Source organism: Eublepharis macularius, chromosome 12 (genome assembly GCF_028583425.1).
Source record: "Eublepharis macularius isolate TG4126 chromosome 12, MPM_Emac_v1.0, whole genome shotgun sequence".
NCBI classification, from domain to species: domain Eukaryota; kingdom Metazoa; phylum Chordata; class Lepidosauria; order Squamata; family Eublepharidae; genus Eublepharis; species Eublepharis macularius.
In genome coordinates this window covers 62,374,321-62,390,606 of record NC_072801.1, presented here as the reverse complement: position 1 = coordinate 62,390,606, position 16,286 = coordinate 62,374,321, and the positions used below count along the sequence as shown (strand labels likewise).

The 16,286-nt window shown below is 45.2% G+C and overlaps 1 protein-coding gene and 1 long non-coding RNA gene across 2 annotated transcripts; one reads left to right on the top strand and one right to left on the bottom strand.

Moving 5' to 3' along the window:
• Positions 1-1,960: 1,960 nt before the first annotated feature.
• On the bottom strand, positions 1,961-8,513 carry LOC129340339 (uncharacterized). Its single transcript, XR_008598012.1, has 3 exons — positions 8,166-8,513; positions 3,989-4,118; positions 1,961-2,246 (listed from the first exon to the last, which is right to left on the bottom strand). It is a non-coding gene; the product is annotated as an uncharacterized LOC129340339 (long non-coding RNA).
• A 111-nt stretch (positions 8,514-8,624) lies between these two features.
• RPL28 (ribosomal protein L28) lies at positions 8,625-11,842 on the top strand. Its single transcript, XM_054993460.1, has 5 exons — positions 8,625-8,718; positions 9,869-9,960; positions 10,156-10,279; positions 10,982-11,100; positions 11,714-11,842. The coding sequence occupies exons 2-5, from the start codon at positions 9,880-9,882 to the stop codon at positions 11,801-11,803; spliced, it is 414 nt and encodes a 137-aa protein (XP_054849435.1). The 5' UTR covers positions 8,625-8,718; positions 9,869-9,879; the 3' UTR covers positions 11,804-11,842.
• Positions 11,843-16,286: the final 4,444 nt, after the last annotated feature.

The following is a 16,286-nucleotide window of genomic DNA, read 5'->3' as shown; positions in this document are numbered from 1 at the left end:
ATGGAGGGAGGACAACTCCGAAAGAGGATTGCCATGTTTTTAACTGATCCTGCGCCTTTGCTTTTAACAGCAGTTTAAGAGGTAGAAATGTAGCAAAGCAAAACTTGTCCTGGCACAAAGGTAAAATGACGATGAAAGCTTCAGCAAAATATCTACAGGCTGATGGAAAGCCAGATAGGTCTGCCAACCTTCAGGTGAGCTATGGAGACCCTCCAGAATTATAACTGATTTCCAGTCTGCATTTCCCCTGGAGAAAATGGCTTGTGTTAGAGGCTGTGTTGTTCCCTGCTCAGTGTTGTTCCCTGCTGTGCTAAATGGCTGTGTTGTTCCCTGCTCAGGTCACTTCCCCAGTTTCTACCCCCAAATCTCCAGGCAACCCTACCATGGTGGAATGATTAATGTGTTGCAGTAGGACTGAGAAGATCTGGATTCGAATTTCTCCCCAGCTATGAAGGTGGGAATGATCACTGTCTCCCAGCCTAACCTACTACACAAGGTTATTGTGAGGATGAAATGGTGGGGAGGAGAAACAAACCAACCAACCTGAGCAGTTTGGAAGAAGGGTGGGATAAACTGTAACATGAAATAAAGGAACAGAAACAGGCCCAGTAAAAATCTGGCAACCCTATGCCAACCCATTATAGATCCTCTTTTTAGAAGGTAACACGTGCATTTGAATAATATCCCAACAAATTAAGAATCTGTGAAAACCATAAATAAACCTAAGGTACAAGGAGGTGCTTTGTTTTCTACCTGGCCTTTTCTCGATCATATCTAAAGTTTCTAAAATTCTCTTCCCTTCTATGCTGAAGGATTCAGAAACAGGCATGTGCGTCTGCTGACAAAATTTGGACGGGTTTTGAGAAAGATCCCTTGAATAAATATCTCAAGTATTAGCAGAAAAGGAGGGAATGGATCCATGCAACCTAAGTGCTAACAGCTCTACATCTATCTCAGTCATCTCCTCTAAGATCAGAAACTGCAATTAATGTTAATAATGACTAGGATAAAGTAACTAAAGTGTTCTGAAATCTCAACTCAGCACTTTAAAAATACTAAATATTATAATTAATAATTATTTATTGTTTAATAAGCTTAGAATGTGTGGAGCCAGACTTCTTCTCGAAGACTCCATTAAAACCCCTCTAAGTTTCTCAATCAAATCACCACGAAACCTACTCCTCTATTAAAAAAATTAAGCTTGTAAAATAGTTAACAGCCGCCTGTAACATAATTGCATATATTCAGTTACATGTTTGCAGAACTTGATTATTGCTTAATTAAGTAAAATTTTAAAAATAAAGAACTAGAAATATAAGGGACCAGAATGCCAGTGTAGTATAGTATGTTGGACTACTAGTCGCTCACTCAGCTTAACCTACCTCACAAGGTCATTGTGAGATAGGGATAATTTTGTACACTATTTATTTTTATTTTATTTATTTATACTCTGCATTTCTCCACAATGGGACTCAAAGCAGCTTACATCATCACCCTCTCCTCTATTTTATCCTCACAACAATCCTGTGAGGTAGGATAGGCTGAGATTTTGTGACTTGCCCAAGTTCACCCAGTAAGCTTTCAGGGCAGAGTGGGGATTTGAACCTGGGTGTCCCAGACCCTAGTCTGGCACTCTAACCACCAAACCATGGTGGCTCTGCCCAGAGCTCCTTGGAGGAACAGGGTGAGGAGAATAAAAATGCAATTGATGGTTAGACCCTGAGGAGTATACCATTCGTATCCCACCTTCTTTCATCTTAGATTGTTAATGTCTGGTTCTGTTCTTTTAGTACCAAAACAGGCCAAAGCCCAGACCTGCTCCCTAAACAAAAGGCAACCCAGAATAAGGAGGCAAACTAACATAAGGAGAATTTGAACTCATAACCCATTGCTGTTAGTGAAAGGGAACCCATCAGAATTTTCAGTGCAGCAGGGAAGAGCAACAGAGTCCAGCTCCAGATGCCACAGGGAAGCTTTAATGGAAGATGCGGTAGGATCTGTAAGAAGCGCTTGGAAATATCAGAGCGGCCCTCGGAGAGAAAGAGGAGTATTGCTCCTGTGATCCCTCCACATCCAAAACAGGAGGTCTCTTCCTCAACCTTTTGTCAATGTTGCCATCAAGGACACAGAAGCAAGAAGCCATATCACCAAGGGTGCCAAGATGATGGGCGCAACAGCATTGCGCCAGTGGGCATTTGGGTGGCATTGCAGGTGCTCATGTTGGTGTTCAGCAGCAGATTCGGAACCTGAGGAAAAGGATATATTTTGAAGCGAATGTTATTTGGGCACAGAGACCAACAGACCTCAGAAGGAAAGCTCCTTGGAACCAGGTTACTTGCTCAACCATAAGTCTTCTTAGTTTGCTTAATGAATCCACCTACAAAATATTAGAGTGACCTAATATAACAGCTGGAGTAGGAAGATGCGGATTCAAATTTTCACTTCACTACAAAGCTTACCAGGTGACCAAGAGATGCTCTCTCAGCCGAACTTTCCTCACAGGGTTGTTGAGAGAATAAAAGCGAGAACTATATACATGTTCCTTGAATGAAGAGTGGGATCAGATAGAGCAAAACTACATTCATAGCCATTTCAGTGTTCTGCACAGCATCTTGCCCATTTTTGCCAGAAATTAAATATTAAAATATCACTCAATGAGACAATACGATGGTTGCATTTATAAAGTGAGGGGGGCTGTTTGGCAGATGCACCAGGACAATTCCCAGCTCTGTCCTCAGAAGTGTGGGCCAGGTGTATGAAAAGAAATCTTTTTAAATACACTCTTGGACAATGTTGCTATTCAAGGGGTGAGTCTTGTTATTAAAATAGGCTTGGGGACCAAGCCCAACTCAGATACCCAGGGCGTGTAGCATGAAGGCTACCTTCTTGAAGCTAAGCCAGTCACAGCCTGGTTAGACCCCAACAGGAGACCTCCAGAGAATCAAACATAACTACTTTGAGTCCCACAGGACAAATATAAATCTGATAAACAATGATTAATATATTAATTAAGTCTGAGTCACATCTCAGAGGCCCTGCCGTTTCAGGGGCATTGAAATTCTGTGGTTGGGGGGTGAATAGGCCAGGGTTTCTCTGCTATGTTAGTTGATGGTAAAATCTCATCCTGATTAAAGAAATATATTTCTGTTGCTCCCTCATATAGGGGACACTGAATTACCCAGGATTTGGCTTATCACACATCTGTTTTCCGTACCTTCCTTATCTTTTTTTCTCGTCCACTTGCATGTTCATATCTAAAACGAGTCTGTGTTTATTATCACATATATTCCTTCTGTAAATGAGAATGTTTTCAGGATTTCAAAACCCTGGTACGCACTATCATGATCGCAAGATATCTCTGTCCTCATCTAGATAGGTAGGATGGGCCAGGAAGCAGGTTGTGTCATGCTATGGAACATTACGCCAAGAGAGAAAAATCAGTGTTTTTACTCATAGAGACATTAATTGGAAAGTTTGTAGATGGTCTGGGTGATAACTGTCCCAAGATAATTAGAATTCTGCAACATATCTAAAAATTTCACATGCACACGTATAATAATTCCATAATATATGTTTGTATAATGAATTCATAATTCATTCTTTGTCTGCTAGTCATGGGAAGAAGCTACAGATGAAATTTCATCTTGCTCCCACAATCCCTGGGTATCTTATTCTGCTTCCTCTCTATCTCTGCTTTTAATATTCAATATTGCCTACAACCTTGCCCAACCGCATTACTTTGTTCAGTAGGAATCTTTGCTGTTAGGTTCAAATGTTGTATCTTGCGATCCATTTACTGATCGACTGAAAAGTTTTTAATCGTACTTATAGTAACCCTTAAAGCTTACCTCTGTGTAATAAAGGCTAAAAACCTACTCACAATTAATAGGAGAAAAATAGGGACTGGGGTCTGGAAGGAGAGATAAGAGCTGAGTGATGGGACAGGGTTGGGAGGAATGAGGTGGAATCAAGATATGAGGGGCCTCACCCTGCGAATGATTCCATACGAAGAGCTGGAGTTCACTCAGGGCCTCTGTGAGATTCTGGATTTCCCCCTGGAGTTGTGTATTCTCGGTCTGCAACTCCTGGATTGCCTCCTGCAGCTCAAACAGGCGCCCCTGGCCCCAGAACAGGGACAACAGTAGACAGAACATCAACGCCATTTGAATCCCACCCTTCTGACACCCTCACACAGAGTGGCGGGTACCCAGTGGCGCAACTGCCTCTCCCTGCCAAATCAATCAATATGCCTGGGCAATCAATAGCTTAATTACTTCCAGGCTTCCTGACCCACGAACTGAAAAACAGACAGGCTATCCTAACCCCTGAGAACACAAAAAGGCAGGCTGCCATTTTGTTACGGCACCCAATGGCTGTTCTCAAAATTCCAAAAGTGCCCACAGATTTAACGAGGCAGGTTTAGGCCTCCACAATCAAAGGATACAATGCAGTCTGTATACTATTACTGGACTTGAGTTCTGTACACTAATTTCCTTAAGAAACCTCCTCCCTCTGGGTCAGTAACCAGTGCCACAGTGAGATGGATGAGGGGCAATTGTACAAGCTGCAGGGCTGGGGGAGGGTTCTGTTCCCCAGCCTCCAGGTGGTAGCTGGAGATCTCCCAGAATCACAACGATCTCCAGGACACAGAGAGAAAATGGCTGCTTAGTAGGGGTGAAATCTATGGCTTTATACCCTACTGAGGTCCCTCCCCTCCCAAACCCCACCTTCTCCAGGCTCCACCCTCAAAATCTCCAGGAATTTCCCCACCTGGAACTGGCAACCCTAGAAGGTACCCACATGGTCCCATGCGCCTTACAGTGACACTATTTATTTATTTATTTATTTATTTATTATCCACCTTTCTCACTGAGACTCAAGGCGCATTACATAGTGTGAGATTAGTACAATCAGTATTAAGGACATTTCCATTAACAATATCAGGATAAATAAATACAAGTTTACAAAGACATAGCATTAAAAAGAATCCAATAGAGTTGAAGAACTGCTGAAACTGAACATAATCAATTCTAGGACTGACATTAGACAACATGAAGTACACACTACTATGGTATGGCAGCACACACTGTAGTGCCCATGGGTGCCATGGCACCCACCAAAGCGTTTCCTTCTCCCCCACAAAGTTATTTCTTCCTCAAAACAGACAAATCTGGATTTCTTCCACTTTGTTGGAACAGGAAGATCACAGGCACAATCATCTTTATGCTTGCGAGAACTGTTTGGAAATAGTTTTAGGAGGATACAGAAGACCTCCTAAAATTTTGTGGAATCTCCCAATATTTTGTAACTGGACTGAGCCCCCGTGGCAGCCATTTTGTGATTGTTCAAAATCCCCAAAGTGCCCACAAATTTAACAAGGCAGGTTTAGGCCTACATAGGGTTGCCAGCCTCCAGGTAGTGGCTGGAGATGTCCCAGAATTACAACTGGTCTCCAGGCCACAGAGATCAGTTCACTTGGAGAAAATGGCTACTTTGGGGGTGGAATCTATGGAATTATGCCATGTCAAGGTCCTTTCGTTCCCAAATCCCACTTTCTCCAGGTTTCTCCAGGTTTTACTCCCCAGATCTCCAGAAATTTCCCATGTTGGAGCTGGCAACCCTAGGCCTACATTCTGTCAGAGCCTGTCCTAGAGAACAATACACAAACCAACAAACAAACCAATTTGCAGAGTGAGCATTGCAGAGGAAAGTGTGAAATTAGCTGAAGAGAGTTGTGAGAAGGAAGTGTGTAGAAGAGGGGGGGACAAATTATAATGTGGAAGAGTTACATGGAAGAGGGAACAAAGTGGAAGGTCTAGGGAGAGGGTGTGAAACAACAAGCTAGTGCAAAAGAAACTGTGAGGAGGTGTGAAAGATTATGGGCAAGAGAGTGGGAGGAAGGCCAGGCTCAAGGTGACATAAAATAACTCATCAAGAAAGCAGAACAAAAGTTGCAAAGGGCAAGAAATAAATCACCAAGCCCTGAGAAAATGAAGAAAACAAATGGAGTACGTTGCATTGCAAAATAAGTTATCAGGTAATGCAGGAAGGAAAAAATCCACCGCTTCTTAGGTAGGTGAAGGCTGCATACAGAACATTTCATTTTGCATGGCATGGCTGCTTTGTTCTCAGACAGCAACAGTAATAGGTTCAGTTATGAGACAGAGAACATCACTGGGCACAAAACACTGGAATAAAATGTGCATCTGGGACAGACTTTGCTAATGTTTCACACAGGGGCCAGAAGAGAGTTTTGAATCTTCCTCCCACTTCTGGGAAAGGGAAGAGTGAGCCCTCATACCTTTGGAGAATTCGAATACTAAGACAGTGGACAGGGAAGAGCAAGAGAAGGATTCCCTTGGGGAAGTCTGTCCTTCATTAAAGTGAAGAAGGAACCCCCGACGCCTGTTTATAAGACAGGCTCAAAGATGGGGGTTGGGGCCTTCGTTTCCTTTTAGCACGCACCTAGGCCTCAGTAGTCTTGAACTATTTTATTATTTAAAATATTTATACCTTTTCTTTATCCTGTGACTCAAGGTGGCTTACAACAACAAAATTAAATTTAAAAAAACCAATAAAACCTCATTCCCCACAAAATGCCTAAAGCTTTCGCTCACAGTTTAAATCCCTTAAAAAGCACCTGCAAATAAAACAGCTTTATAGGGCAGCCAGTTCTTGGTTCTGTATCTACTAGAGCAAATTTGATTGGTGCAGAAAAAGAGCTTTTTGGGATCCACAGAACAGTTCATCAGAGCACTTGTAATTAAAACATCACATAGTATGGGAGGTAGAAGGAATTGTGGGGCCTGTTCTGTCTCCACTCCATACTGCAGAGTGCTCAGGATGGGGGAACTGTGAACACAGCCACATCAGTGCAGTTGTGAAGGGGTGTGCATGTATGTATGTGTTTAATCCCCTTTGCATTGTGTGGGAGTTTTGAATTGAAGAAAACATGCACCAACCCAACCCTAATTTCTTTCCTGTTTTTCTTATCCTGCTAAGGTGTCTGTATCCTTTGCCACATATGTTGCAACGTGTGTGGATGTGCAGGAATGTGGATTGAAAGAAGTGGGTTTTTTTTTTCTAGCCCACCAAACTGACCACCCTCAAAGGGACTTCTGAAGCTAAGAAGGGGACAAAAATCCCACACATACTGTTTAAAAGATCCTGGGGAAGGGGGGCATTGGGTGCTACCAGGGAAACATCCCCCAGCCTCCTCTCATCCAAGGAGACTGAATGGCAAGTTAGATGCCCCCCTGCAGCCTAACAGCTGGCCAGCATGTTAAGGGCTGTTGCACTTGCTCTCTGCCCTCATCTTTCCCAGAGATCCATGACAAGATCTATGCAGAGCGCTTGGCTTTCCTATTTTAGGGGATCTTCCCTCTTTTAAAAAAAACCCCAGTGTTTGCTTGTCACGGTTGACATCTTGCAATTCGCAGAAACCAGCCCTTATCTTCTGGCCGATCACGCTCCCCTTGCATACATAGGAAATCCCACCTGGTCTGTGAGAACCCAGGTTCTATTGTCCAGACCATCAAGTTTACTCTTAACAGAAATGAGGACAAGGGTATGCACAATGAACCATTTATGCTTGTTTCAGCTTGGTATCAAATTTCTGCTTGTTTTCAAAATTCTGCAGATTTACACCCCACTGTACTGTTTATTGAATGTCCCTGCAGCTGATCCTTTTGAATTACGCTGTGTAATCCGCCTCGTGTCTCAAATGAGGAAGGCTGACTGTAAATAATGTAGATAAACAAATAAATTAACTTATGTTTTCAGTGGCTATACTACTACAAGTAGGAAGTTCTTTCCCTCTAGGAAAAGCCTAAAGTCCAATCACAGCTTTTATCCAGCTTTTCTTTTAAAGTTCTTTTTAGTTGCTATATTATTTTCCAAAGATAGCTGCACGTTCCATTAAGGTACTTTTTCCCACTGTTCAACAACGCCAGTGGAATGTGCAAAACTGAGGCAGAGGCCCACCACCCGCAAAGACTGTCCCACCAAGACGGCCTGGAGATCACTTGTAATTCCAGAAGATATCCAGGAACCACCGGACGGTTGGCAACTCAGCAGCAGAGCTCCCGGGGCAGGAGGTGGCAACCGGCACTACGCGGTGACGTAACGTGACGTCATCGCAACAGGCGCGTTCCCCCCTCCCTCACCTGAGGCGGGCGGCAGCGGCGAAGGGACGAGAGTCCCCGCTCGTCACCGCCCGATTCGCTGGGTGCCGAGCCGAGCGGCAGCGGCGGAGAGCCGAGCGGGGAGGCAGCCCCGCCTGCCCGCTCGGCTCAGCCTTTCCGAGACGAATGCCCTTTCCGAAGCGTCACCAAGTTGCACCGAAGTCACCGTACGATCCCTCCCGAAGCAAACCGACCATTTCCGAAGTTTGTCGAAGTCTCGCTGTTTATTCGGTCGCTGGAATCATAGAGACGAGGCTCGTACATAATCGTAGTCCCTATCGCCATTTCCGGTCAAAATTGCCTCCATTTGGAAAGACTATGGCTTCGCCATAGAGATGCGGCGAGCCGCCCCCACTCTCCATAACGACCAATAAAGGGCTTCAATTTTAACCGGATGCTGCGGGCCGCTCCAGTCTTTTCCGGCTAGGAGAGGGAGGAGTTTGCTTGGGGGGGAAGAGAGGAGGAGGACGTATAAAACCCCTCTGTTTCGAATGAGCCCCTCCTTTTCCGTTTCCGGCTGTGGTAGCGGCGAGAGGTAAGCGAGTGGAGCTGGGCCGCGTGTGTGCAGTGGGGGCTGGGAGAGACTATTCGGCTTTGCTGGAGGTGGCGAGCTGGGAGAGCGAGGGATTGAAGAGGAAAGGCTGGGGAAGGAAAAGGTCCCAAAATGTATAACTGTGCAGCTGGGGGCTAGAGTTGCCAGCCTCTCGGAGAGGCCTGGAGATCTGCAATTATAGTTAATCTCCTGGCCACAGAGATCAGTGTTCCTGGTGAAAGTTGTTGCTTTGAAGGGTGGAATCTATGGCATTATATCCCGCTGAGGTCCTTCCCCAAACTGTGCTTCTCAAGGTCCACCCGCAAAACTTCCAGGAATTTTCCAGCCCGGATCTGGCAACTGGTGCAGGGAAGGCATGGGTCGTATGGACAAAATTTGCTTTCCTCTCAAGTCTTTGAGGTTTGAAAATGCCGAGGATCAAAGCGTTGTTGCTGATCCTTTATGCCATTGTAGATGAGAGTTAGGTCTGGTCTAGATGTACAGCCAAATGAACAGTTTCATGATTGAACTCTCCCTCCCCCGACGTAAAAAGCTAGCACAACAAGGATAAGATTGCTTTAGATGGAAGTCTTTTCAGCACTGAGACCCCACTCCTATGGAGAGAAACTAATGCCTTTTAGTGTCCTGTAACATCAGGGGGTCCACTAATGGAACTACAAAATGAGATGTTGGATCCAGGTCTAAAGCTTTGACGCTCAAAAGCCCATACATTAGAAATGTAGTTGGTCTTTATGGTTCTTTTGGCAAGGAATGCAATATATTTATTGAGGTAAATAGCAGATGTTATTCAGTTGGCATTTGAGCTCTTCCCTCCCTTTGAATGGACAGCAGCGTCCTCTGTCCTGGAATATGGTTCATTTTGGCAGGAGGTGTGTGTCAGACTCAGAGGTGTTGGAAAGGATTAAAAGATTAGAGAAGAATTTAAGAGGCTGTGGACACAAATGTGAAAGGGGTTGGGTGGGAATTAAGTAAGGGATGGCAGAGCATAGGGAAGTACCAGAAAGGACACAGGATTTAAAAGTAGTGGGGTCGGGAAGAAAGGATGGTAGTGTTTACAAATTACTAGCCTTGTGCTTAGGTGGGATGCAAGAAACTGGACAATCAATATTTGCCTGGTCCTCCTCATCCCCAGGACTCAGTAAGATGTCTGCCCATCTGCAGTGGATGATCGTGCGCAACTGTTCGAGTTTCCTTATCAAAAGGAACAAGCAAACATACAGCACGGTGAGTTACAAAACAGTTGGGAGGGGATTGCCCCAGTGCTTCTGGATAAAAGTGTCAAGAGTTGCTCTTTCTTAAAGTATTCTGTGGTCTTGAAATCAACTTCCCTGTTTTCCAGCCCAGCTCTTCCCTCCCTTGTCCGTAACTATCAACCCTGCAATCATGCTAATAGATTTTCCTTTTGTTTTTTTTTTAAAGGAACCCAACAACCTTAAAGCTCGCAACTCTTTCCGCTACAATGGGCTGATCCATCGCAAGACTGTAGGGGTGGAGCCTGCAGCTGATGGGAAGGGAGTCGTTGTGGTCCTCAAGAAACGTGCAGGTGGGTCAGTCCACTGGAATGGATGCAGGAGTGACTTCCTGCTTGTTAGTGGGAACGTGTGTGCAACAGAAGGACAAAAATGTGATGGATTCTGTACTGAGAATGGGTTATAGATAGTCCAAAGGGATCAGGAAAGCAGGCTGTCTAGCACGCACATGGCATAAGCCCCACAGCGTGTTTCTAGTTCTAGTTAAGTGCCAGTAGGGATGAAATGGTGGCTGGGCGGTGGGGTGTCTATCAGTTCATGGGCCTTTTATCATTACACAGCTCCCTTTCCAATATAAGCAGATTTCTCTACCTGGGGATCATAAAAGATGGCTTTGTGTAGTTGCTCTGCATGAGCCTGAACTGCAAGTGTCCAGTTGGTATTTCATCTAATCCACAAACTAGATTCTCTAAAGGCCTATATTGCAAGCAGGCTGTAAGGATTGCTTCTGTGCAAAGACCACTTAAAGTTACAAATGCCTCAATGTAATGCTGTGCATATAGCTGGCCTAAGGTGTCAAGCATTACGCACTGGTACACAGTACCAGCAGCTGTTTTAGCCAGCTGGCTTGGCCCCAAGGTGGTGAACAACATGAGTGCTGCTGCCTCTTTGGAAAAAAAAAAACTGCTAGCCACAATCCGGAACTGGAGTGGCCACATTTTGAAAGATTCTGTATCTACTTCTAGATTCCCAACTTTCCCTTTCCTTCCTTTCAGGCCAGCGGAAACCAGTCACCTCCTACGAGAAGATCACCATCAACAAAAATGCACGTGCCACGCTCAGCAGCCTCCGCCACATCATCCGCAAGAACAATTACCGCAAGGACCTGCGTATGGTGAGAGAGGCACTGTGTATCTTTGTGTTTTGTAACCGTAGGTCTGAAATAATAATCTGAATGGCTCATTTTAATCCAGTGAGTGCATACGGAATCATGGAAATTGTAGCAGGACCAAAACGGCTACCGAGCTTTCAGTCTGTTTCAAAAGGGCTCCCCTGCCCAACCCCCAAATATTGGGGGAGTGAAGAATAGGGTGCTTTAAAGAGGCTCTGCAGCATGGTTTGGATGGTTGAAGTGTAAAGCAATCTTTTTTGTTGTGCTGGGGCAGCCAAATTCCCTAGATGCTGATTTGCTAAGAGCTGTGGTTATGGCAGCTCATTCTCAGAATTACAAAGAGCTTCAATTCGAAACGGCCAGAGGATTTTCCATTTTGTCTGGTGTGGCTTAGCCTTGGAGAGAGGGGGTGTTGATCTTGAGCATTTGGTCACTCTCTGCAAGACAAGATGCTGGACTAGATGGGATCCCTGGGCTGATCCAGGATGGGGGGGGGCGGGAGGAACAGGCAAAGAGCTCTTTCTGCAATCCAGAAACTGACCTGGGGTAAATGTGGATCAGGGCGGTGAGTCTTTAAGACCCATGATTGTCTCTTCTCCCCCCTCCCCCATTGCAGGCTGCCTTGCGTCGTGCTAGTGCGATTTTGCGGAGCCAGAAGCCGGTGGTGGTGAAGAAGAAGAAGACCCGGGCAACCAAGGCACCCTAAAAGAGTTGCTAGATTATCCAATAAAGGATCAGAACATGATGTGGCGGAGTTAAGTTGATGTGTTGCAGGTTCTGGGAGGCAAAGGGTGCAAACGGTGGGTGGCAAGGAAAGCAGCCCAGCTGTGGCAGGTAGTGGGTGGCCATGTCCCTTCAGGAGCCAACCAGCGAAAGGGAGCCTGATGGTACCAGTGCTTCTGCTCTCACAAAAGAAGTTTGCAGACCTCCACACAACTATGAAAGAGGGAGCGTACTAGGTGCAAAGAGGGAAAAGGCTAAGGAGAAAGGATCTCTGCAGTGGTTCTCCAAGCCAGGGGAAGTGTTGGCTAGTCGATCTCCCTGGCTTTGGGCACTGTGTCAGAGAGATGAAGGATCCCATCTGAAGCTTTGCAAGATAAACCAACACAGTCATCTGCACTGAACACTGGTGTGTGTGTGTGTATGTGAGAGAGAGAGAGAGCAAGCACGCACTCTGTGCTTCAGTTTGCTTATCACAGTCTTGTCCCCACCACCTTGCAATAACTGGCTAAATGGGCACTTGCCCACAAATGACTTTAAGATGCCGTGGGGACTTAGCTTGGTGTAGTGAGAGCATCCAAACAGCGATTGCTGTAGAACAGGTTACTCCGAAGACAGGGATGGGAAGAATTTTGTAAAGGTGTCAGCAAGAAATTTAGCCAGGGGATTTGAGGAATTTCCAGAGCCCTGGCTGAATCACCTTAGCAACCCACAGGTGGCAGTAAAGAGCTGAGGAACACAGGAGGTGAGTGGGATCCCTTTCTGTACAATCTCTTCCATGGCTTTACCCCCTTTTGTTACCACCAGCATTTTGGGGGCAAAAGATACAAACCTGTCCAGCGTTTGGGGTCTCCTCCCCCCCCCCTTGACCTCTGACTGGGTCTAAAGGAAGGGTAGCTGGTCATATGTGCCAAGCTGGCTTGTTTTCAGAAGCAGCAGTTGCTTTTTGCAACTGTTTGGCTCTCTGATCTTCCTGCCTCCTCTTCCATTCTGGACCTCCAGTAGACCGACCGGTGAGCAGTGCCGTGTTCCTTGCAAAGCAAAGTGATGTGGGACTCAAAACACATACATGCTCCTGGTTACCGAGTAATAAAAGAAGTGAACTTTCTGCACTCGTGGAACAGAGTGGGAAGGCGCTCTCTCCAGGTTCAGAACCACCATTTCTTCCATACTTCCAGAGCCTCCACTCAAATTAAGCTCTGGGGAGTGGTGGGCAGTTTCTGCTTGCAGGATTTGGAGGTTGAGGGATGATCAAAGCACCAAGAAACGAAGGGCGAGCTTCTCATCTAGCAAACTTTTTCTCCGCTCTGCAGTAGACAGGGAAGTCGGAGTAAAATTGGAGGTCAGCCTGGCTTTTACTTGTTTGGAGGGGAAACATTTCATCATATTTTTCCTCCAAGACGCTCAGGCTCGTGATGGGGGGTGGGTGGGGATGTCCTTCATGCCATTTTATCCAGCAGCCAGTGAGGCTGGCGTATGGAGCATCAGTTACTGTGCGTTTTGCTGGCCCCATGCGATGGCAGATAAATGGTGGACAGGGCAACGGTTAGCAGATTTCTAGACCTGAACTCCCATTTCTCTGGGCTGCTTCCTGGCTGCAAGGTGTGCTGTACAAAATGGTTAAGTGGGGTGCGGGAGTCTTTTCCTCTGGATCTACAGGATTTAGAACTGCTTTTGTCGCCAGGGCCAACAGAAAGTCCTTTGTACTAAGTCCACCTTGAATGCAGGCTTATCCCCCAGGCAGTCTTCGCAGGCGTTCTGAATTGCTAGCAGAGCCAAAGCAAGCTGACCTACTATACCTGGGGGCTGGCAGGGCTGTTAGGCTTACAAATATTTTGACCTCTCTTTTGCCCTTCCTGGATGCCAAAATGGAGCTGACAACCAGATTTGGGATGAAGGTTTTCCTCTTCTCACAAGGGATCCTAGTCCTGATGCGCAGTCAGGTGGTTTTATGCATTAAGGATTAGCTGATCTTGAACACAATTGTTTTGGGTGGAAATCAAGCCCAGCTGTGAAGTATTGCACATTTTTCGCTCCAGTTGGTACAGCCCTTTTTCTCATTCAGCATCTGTTGCGGTAGCGAGCTAAACTTGTATCAATCTAATAACATCAAAACAGGAATTCTTCCTTGAATAGATCCAGTTCCTTTGAAGTAAAATACTTCTAATTTTTAAATCAGGTGTATAAACAAGACTTCAAAAGTTTACTGCCCAGGTGCATTCATTAGATTTTTAGACTACCTTTCCTCTATAGAATTGAGGACAGCTTAAATGGCTTTCCTTCCTCACAACAACGCTGTGAGGTAGGCTGCATTGAGCGTGACTGGTCCAAGATCGATCATGGGTATCATGTAATCACAGACTGGGGATTTGAACCTAGAACCTCCCCTTTCCTAGTCCTACACTCTTAACCACTCAAATATTTGATTACTTTTTAATTGTGGAGTATTGATCATCTGGAAGAGTACTAGATCAACATGCCCTGATCTGGGTAGCCCAGGTGAGTCTGATCTCAGAAGCTAAGCAGGGTTGGCTTTGGTTTGTAATTGGATGGGAGAGACCTCCAACAAAGACCAGGGTTGCAGAGGCAGGCAATGGTAAACCACCTCTGTTAGTCTCTTGTCATGAAAAACCCACCAGGGGTCGCCATAAGTCAACTCTGACTTGAGTGCTCTCTCCACCACCACTAGACCCACTCATCTCCTTGCTTCCTTGGTTGTGTAGGGGAGATTCTTGTTGGCAGATAATGACTGACTTGCAAGCCTGTGTTGAAGTCTGAGTTGCCTTTTTGGTGAGAGATAAAGAAGGATGGTGAGGAAAATATTTGTGTAGATTGTTGAAACACATTTTTCTCAGATATGGGTTGTAAGCCTATAATACGTTTTTGCTGTGTCTGGCAACCCTGTACTCATACATCATGGTGTTGTTTTTTTCAGTCAGGGCTTTATAGGATGTTTTAGCAATTTTTCCTCCTGGATTGGTTCTCTCCTTGTCCTCCACTTCCTTTCCCCCTGTTTTTCAAATTGCAGAAGTCAAAAGACAAACATACGTTTTTTAAAAAAGCAGCTGAGGGGGTGGGGGAATAGCAACTGGACAGTCTATAAAACAATTTCCAAGTCTCATTGTGGCAGGAGGAGAGGAGTTTTTAAATAGCTCACAGTACATCATAGCTGTACATAGTTCAACATCATGCTTAATAACACAAGAAATCTGAATACTTCTGTACCAATTTTCTGTCATTTACAATAAGCCAGTCTACCCTCAAAAATACTTTTATTTGTGATTCTTACCTTCCTCTGCACAACAACCCAGAAAGAAGTTGGTATCAGAGTGACTGGCCCAAGGTTACCAGCAACCTTCATGGCAGAGTGGAGGTTTGAATCGGGGACTCCTAGATTCTAGTCAGACATTATAACTACTACCCTCGCCCTCACAGAATTCCATTTGTTTAAAATATATTTTGCTCTGCTTTTCTATCCCAAAGGGGTCTTTCAACGGCCCTCAATTTTGGGGGTCAAATATAAAAATCACACCAATAAACAGAGACATGTTCACATACCTTAACTACTATTTAACCCCTGTCCTGTATCCTCCTCCAGTTTAATTTTCCTTTCCCTTCCTTATGGGTAGGTTTGAATCACATGGTATATTTTAACTAGTCGAAGGGAGAGAGATGTTCACTGATTCCCACATCCAGCTGCAGACCCCTAACTCCGCCCTATGCTATTCTCAGGGATCCTCTGGTCGTTGTCCCCCCCCTCCCCCCAGCAAAGTTTTGTGTTGCAGGAGAAGGCAAGAAAATCCCTTCCCTTAAGAGAGATTTACTGTGGAGTCCAAACCATACAGAGTTATTTGTTCATGATTCAGAAAATTATGGATTAAGCACACCTTGAACCCCCACCCCCAGAAAAGAGCAGGGAAGGATATGCCACAATAGCCAATAAACAACAAAGAAGTATGTAATACAGGCTTCTTGTTTGGCTGTAGTATTAATGCATCTGCTTCTCTCGACTAAGCAGTTAAGTAAGATACAGGCAAGCAGAGAGCGCTTTTCCCATATATTTACATAATTTATTCTACATCTGCTAGTCCAGTCCAAAGGGGTGAGATGCAGAGCAGATGCAGAGGGTCACCTAATCTCTCCAGAATAAATAAAACACCTGAAGCTACTTTATGCTGAGTCAACCTGTTTGTCTGTCTATATGGACTGCCAGTTCTGATCTGGACCTCTCCCAACCCCTGTGATCTGAAATCCTTCATTAACTGAAGAGGCCAGGGGTTGTGCTCGCGACCTGCATGCGAAGCTAGGGCTCTTGGGAAACATGAACACAGGCCCAGCCCACATGACATTCATTAAGTGTTGCCCACACACCTGCTAGGGGTCTTTCTAGCTTCAAGGAGTATTTTCAACAATGGAAGCTTCCAAGGAGCTTGAATTCATTGTCCCAGTTTTTAGTGCTGCCTTTTGTG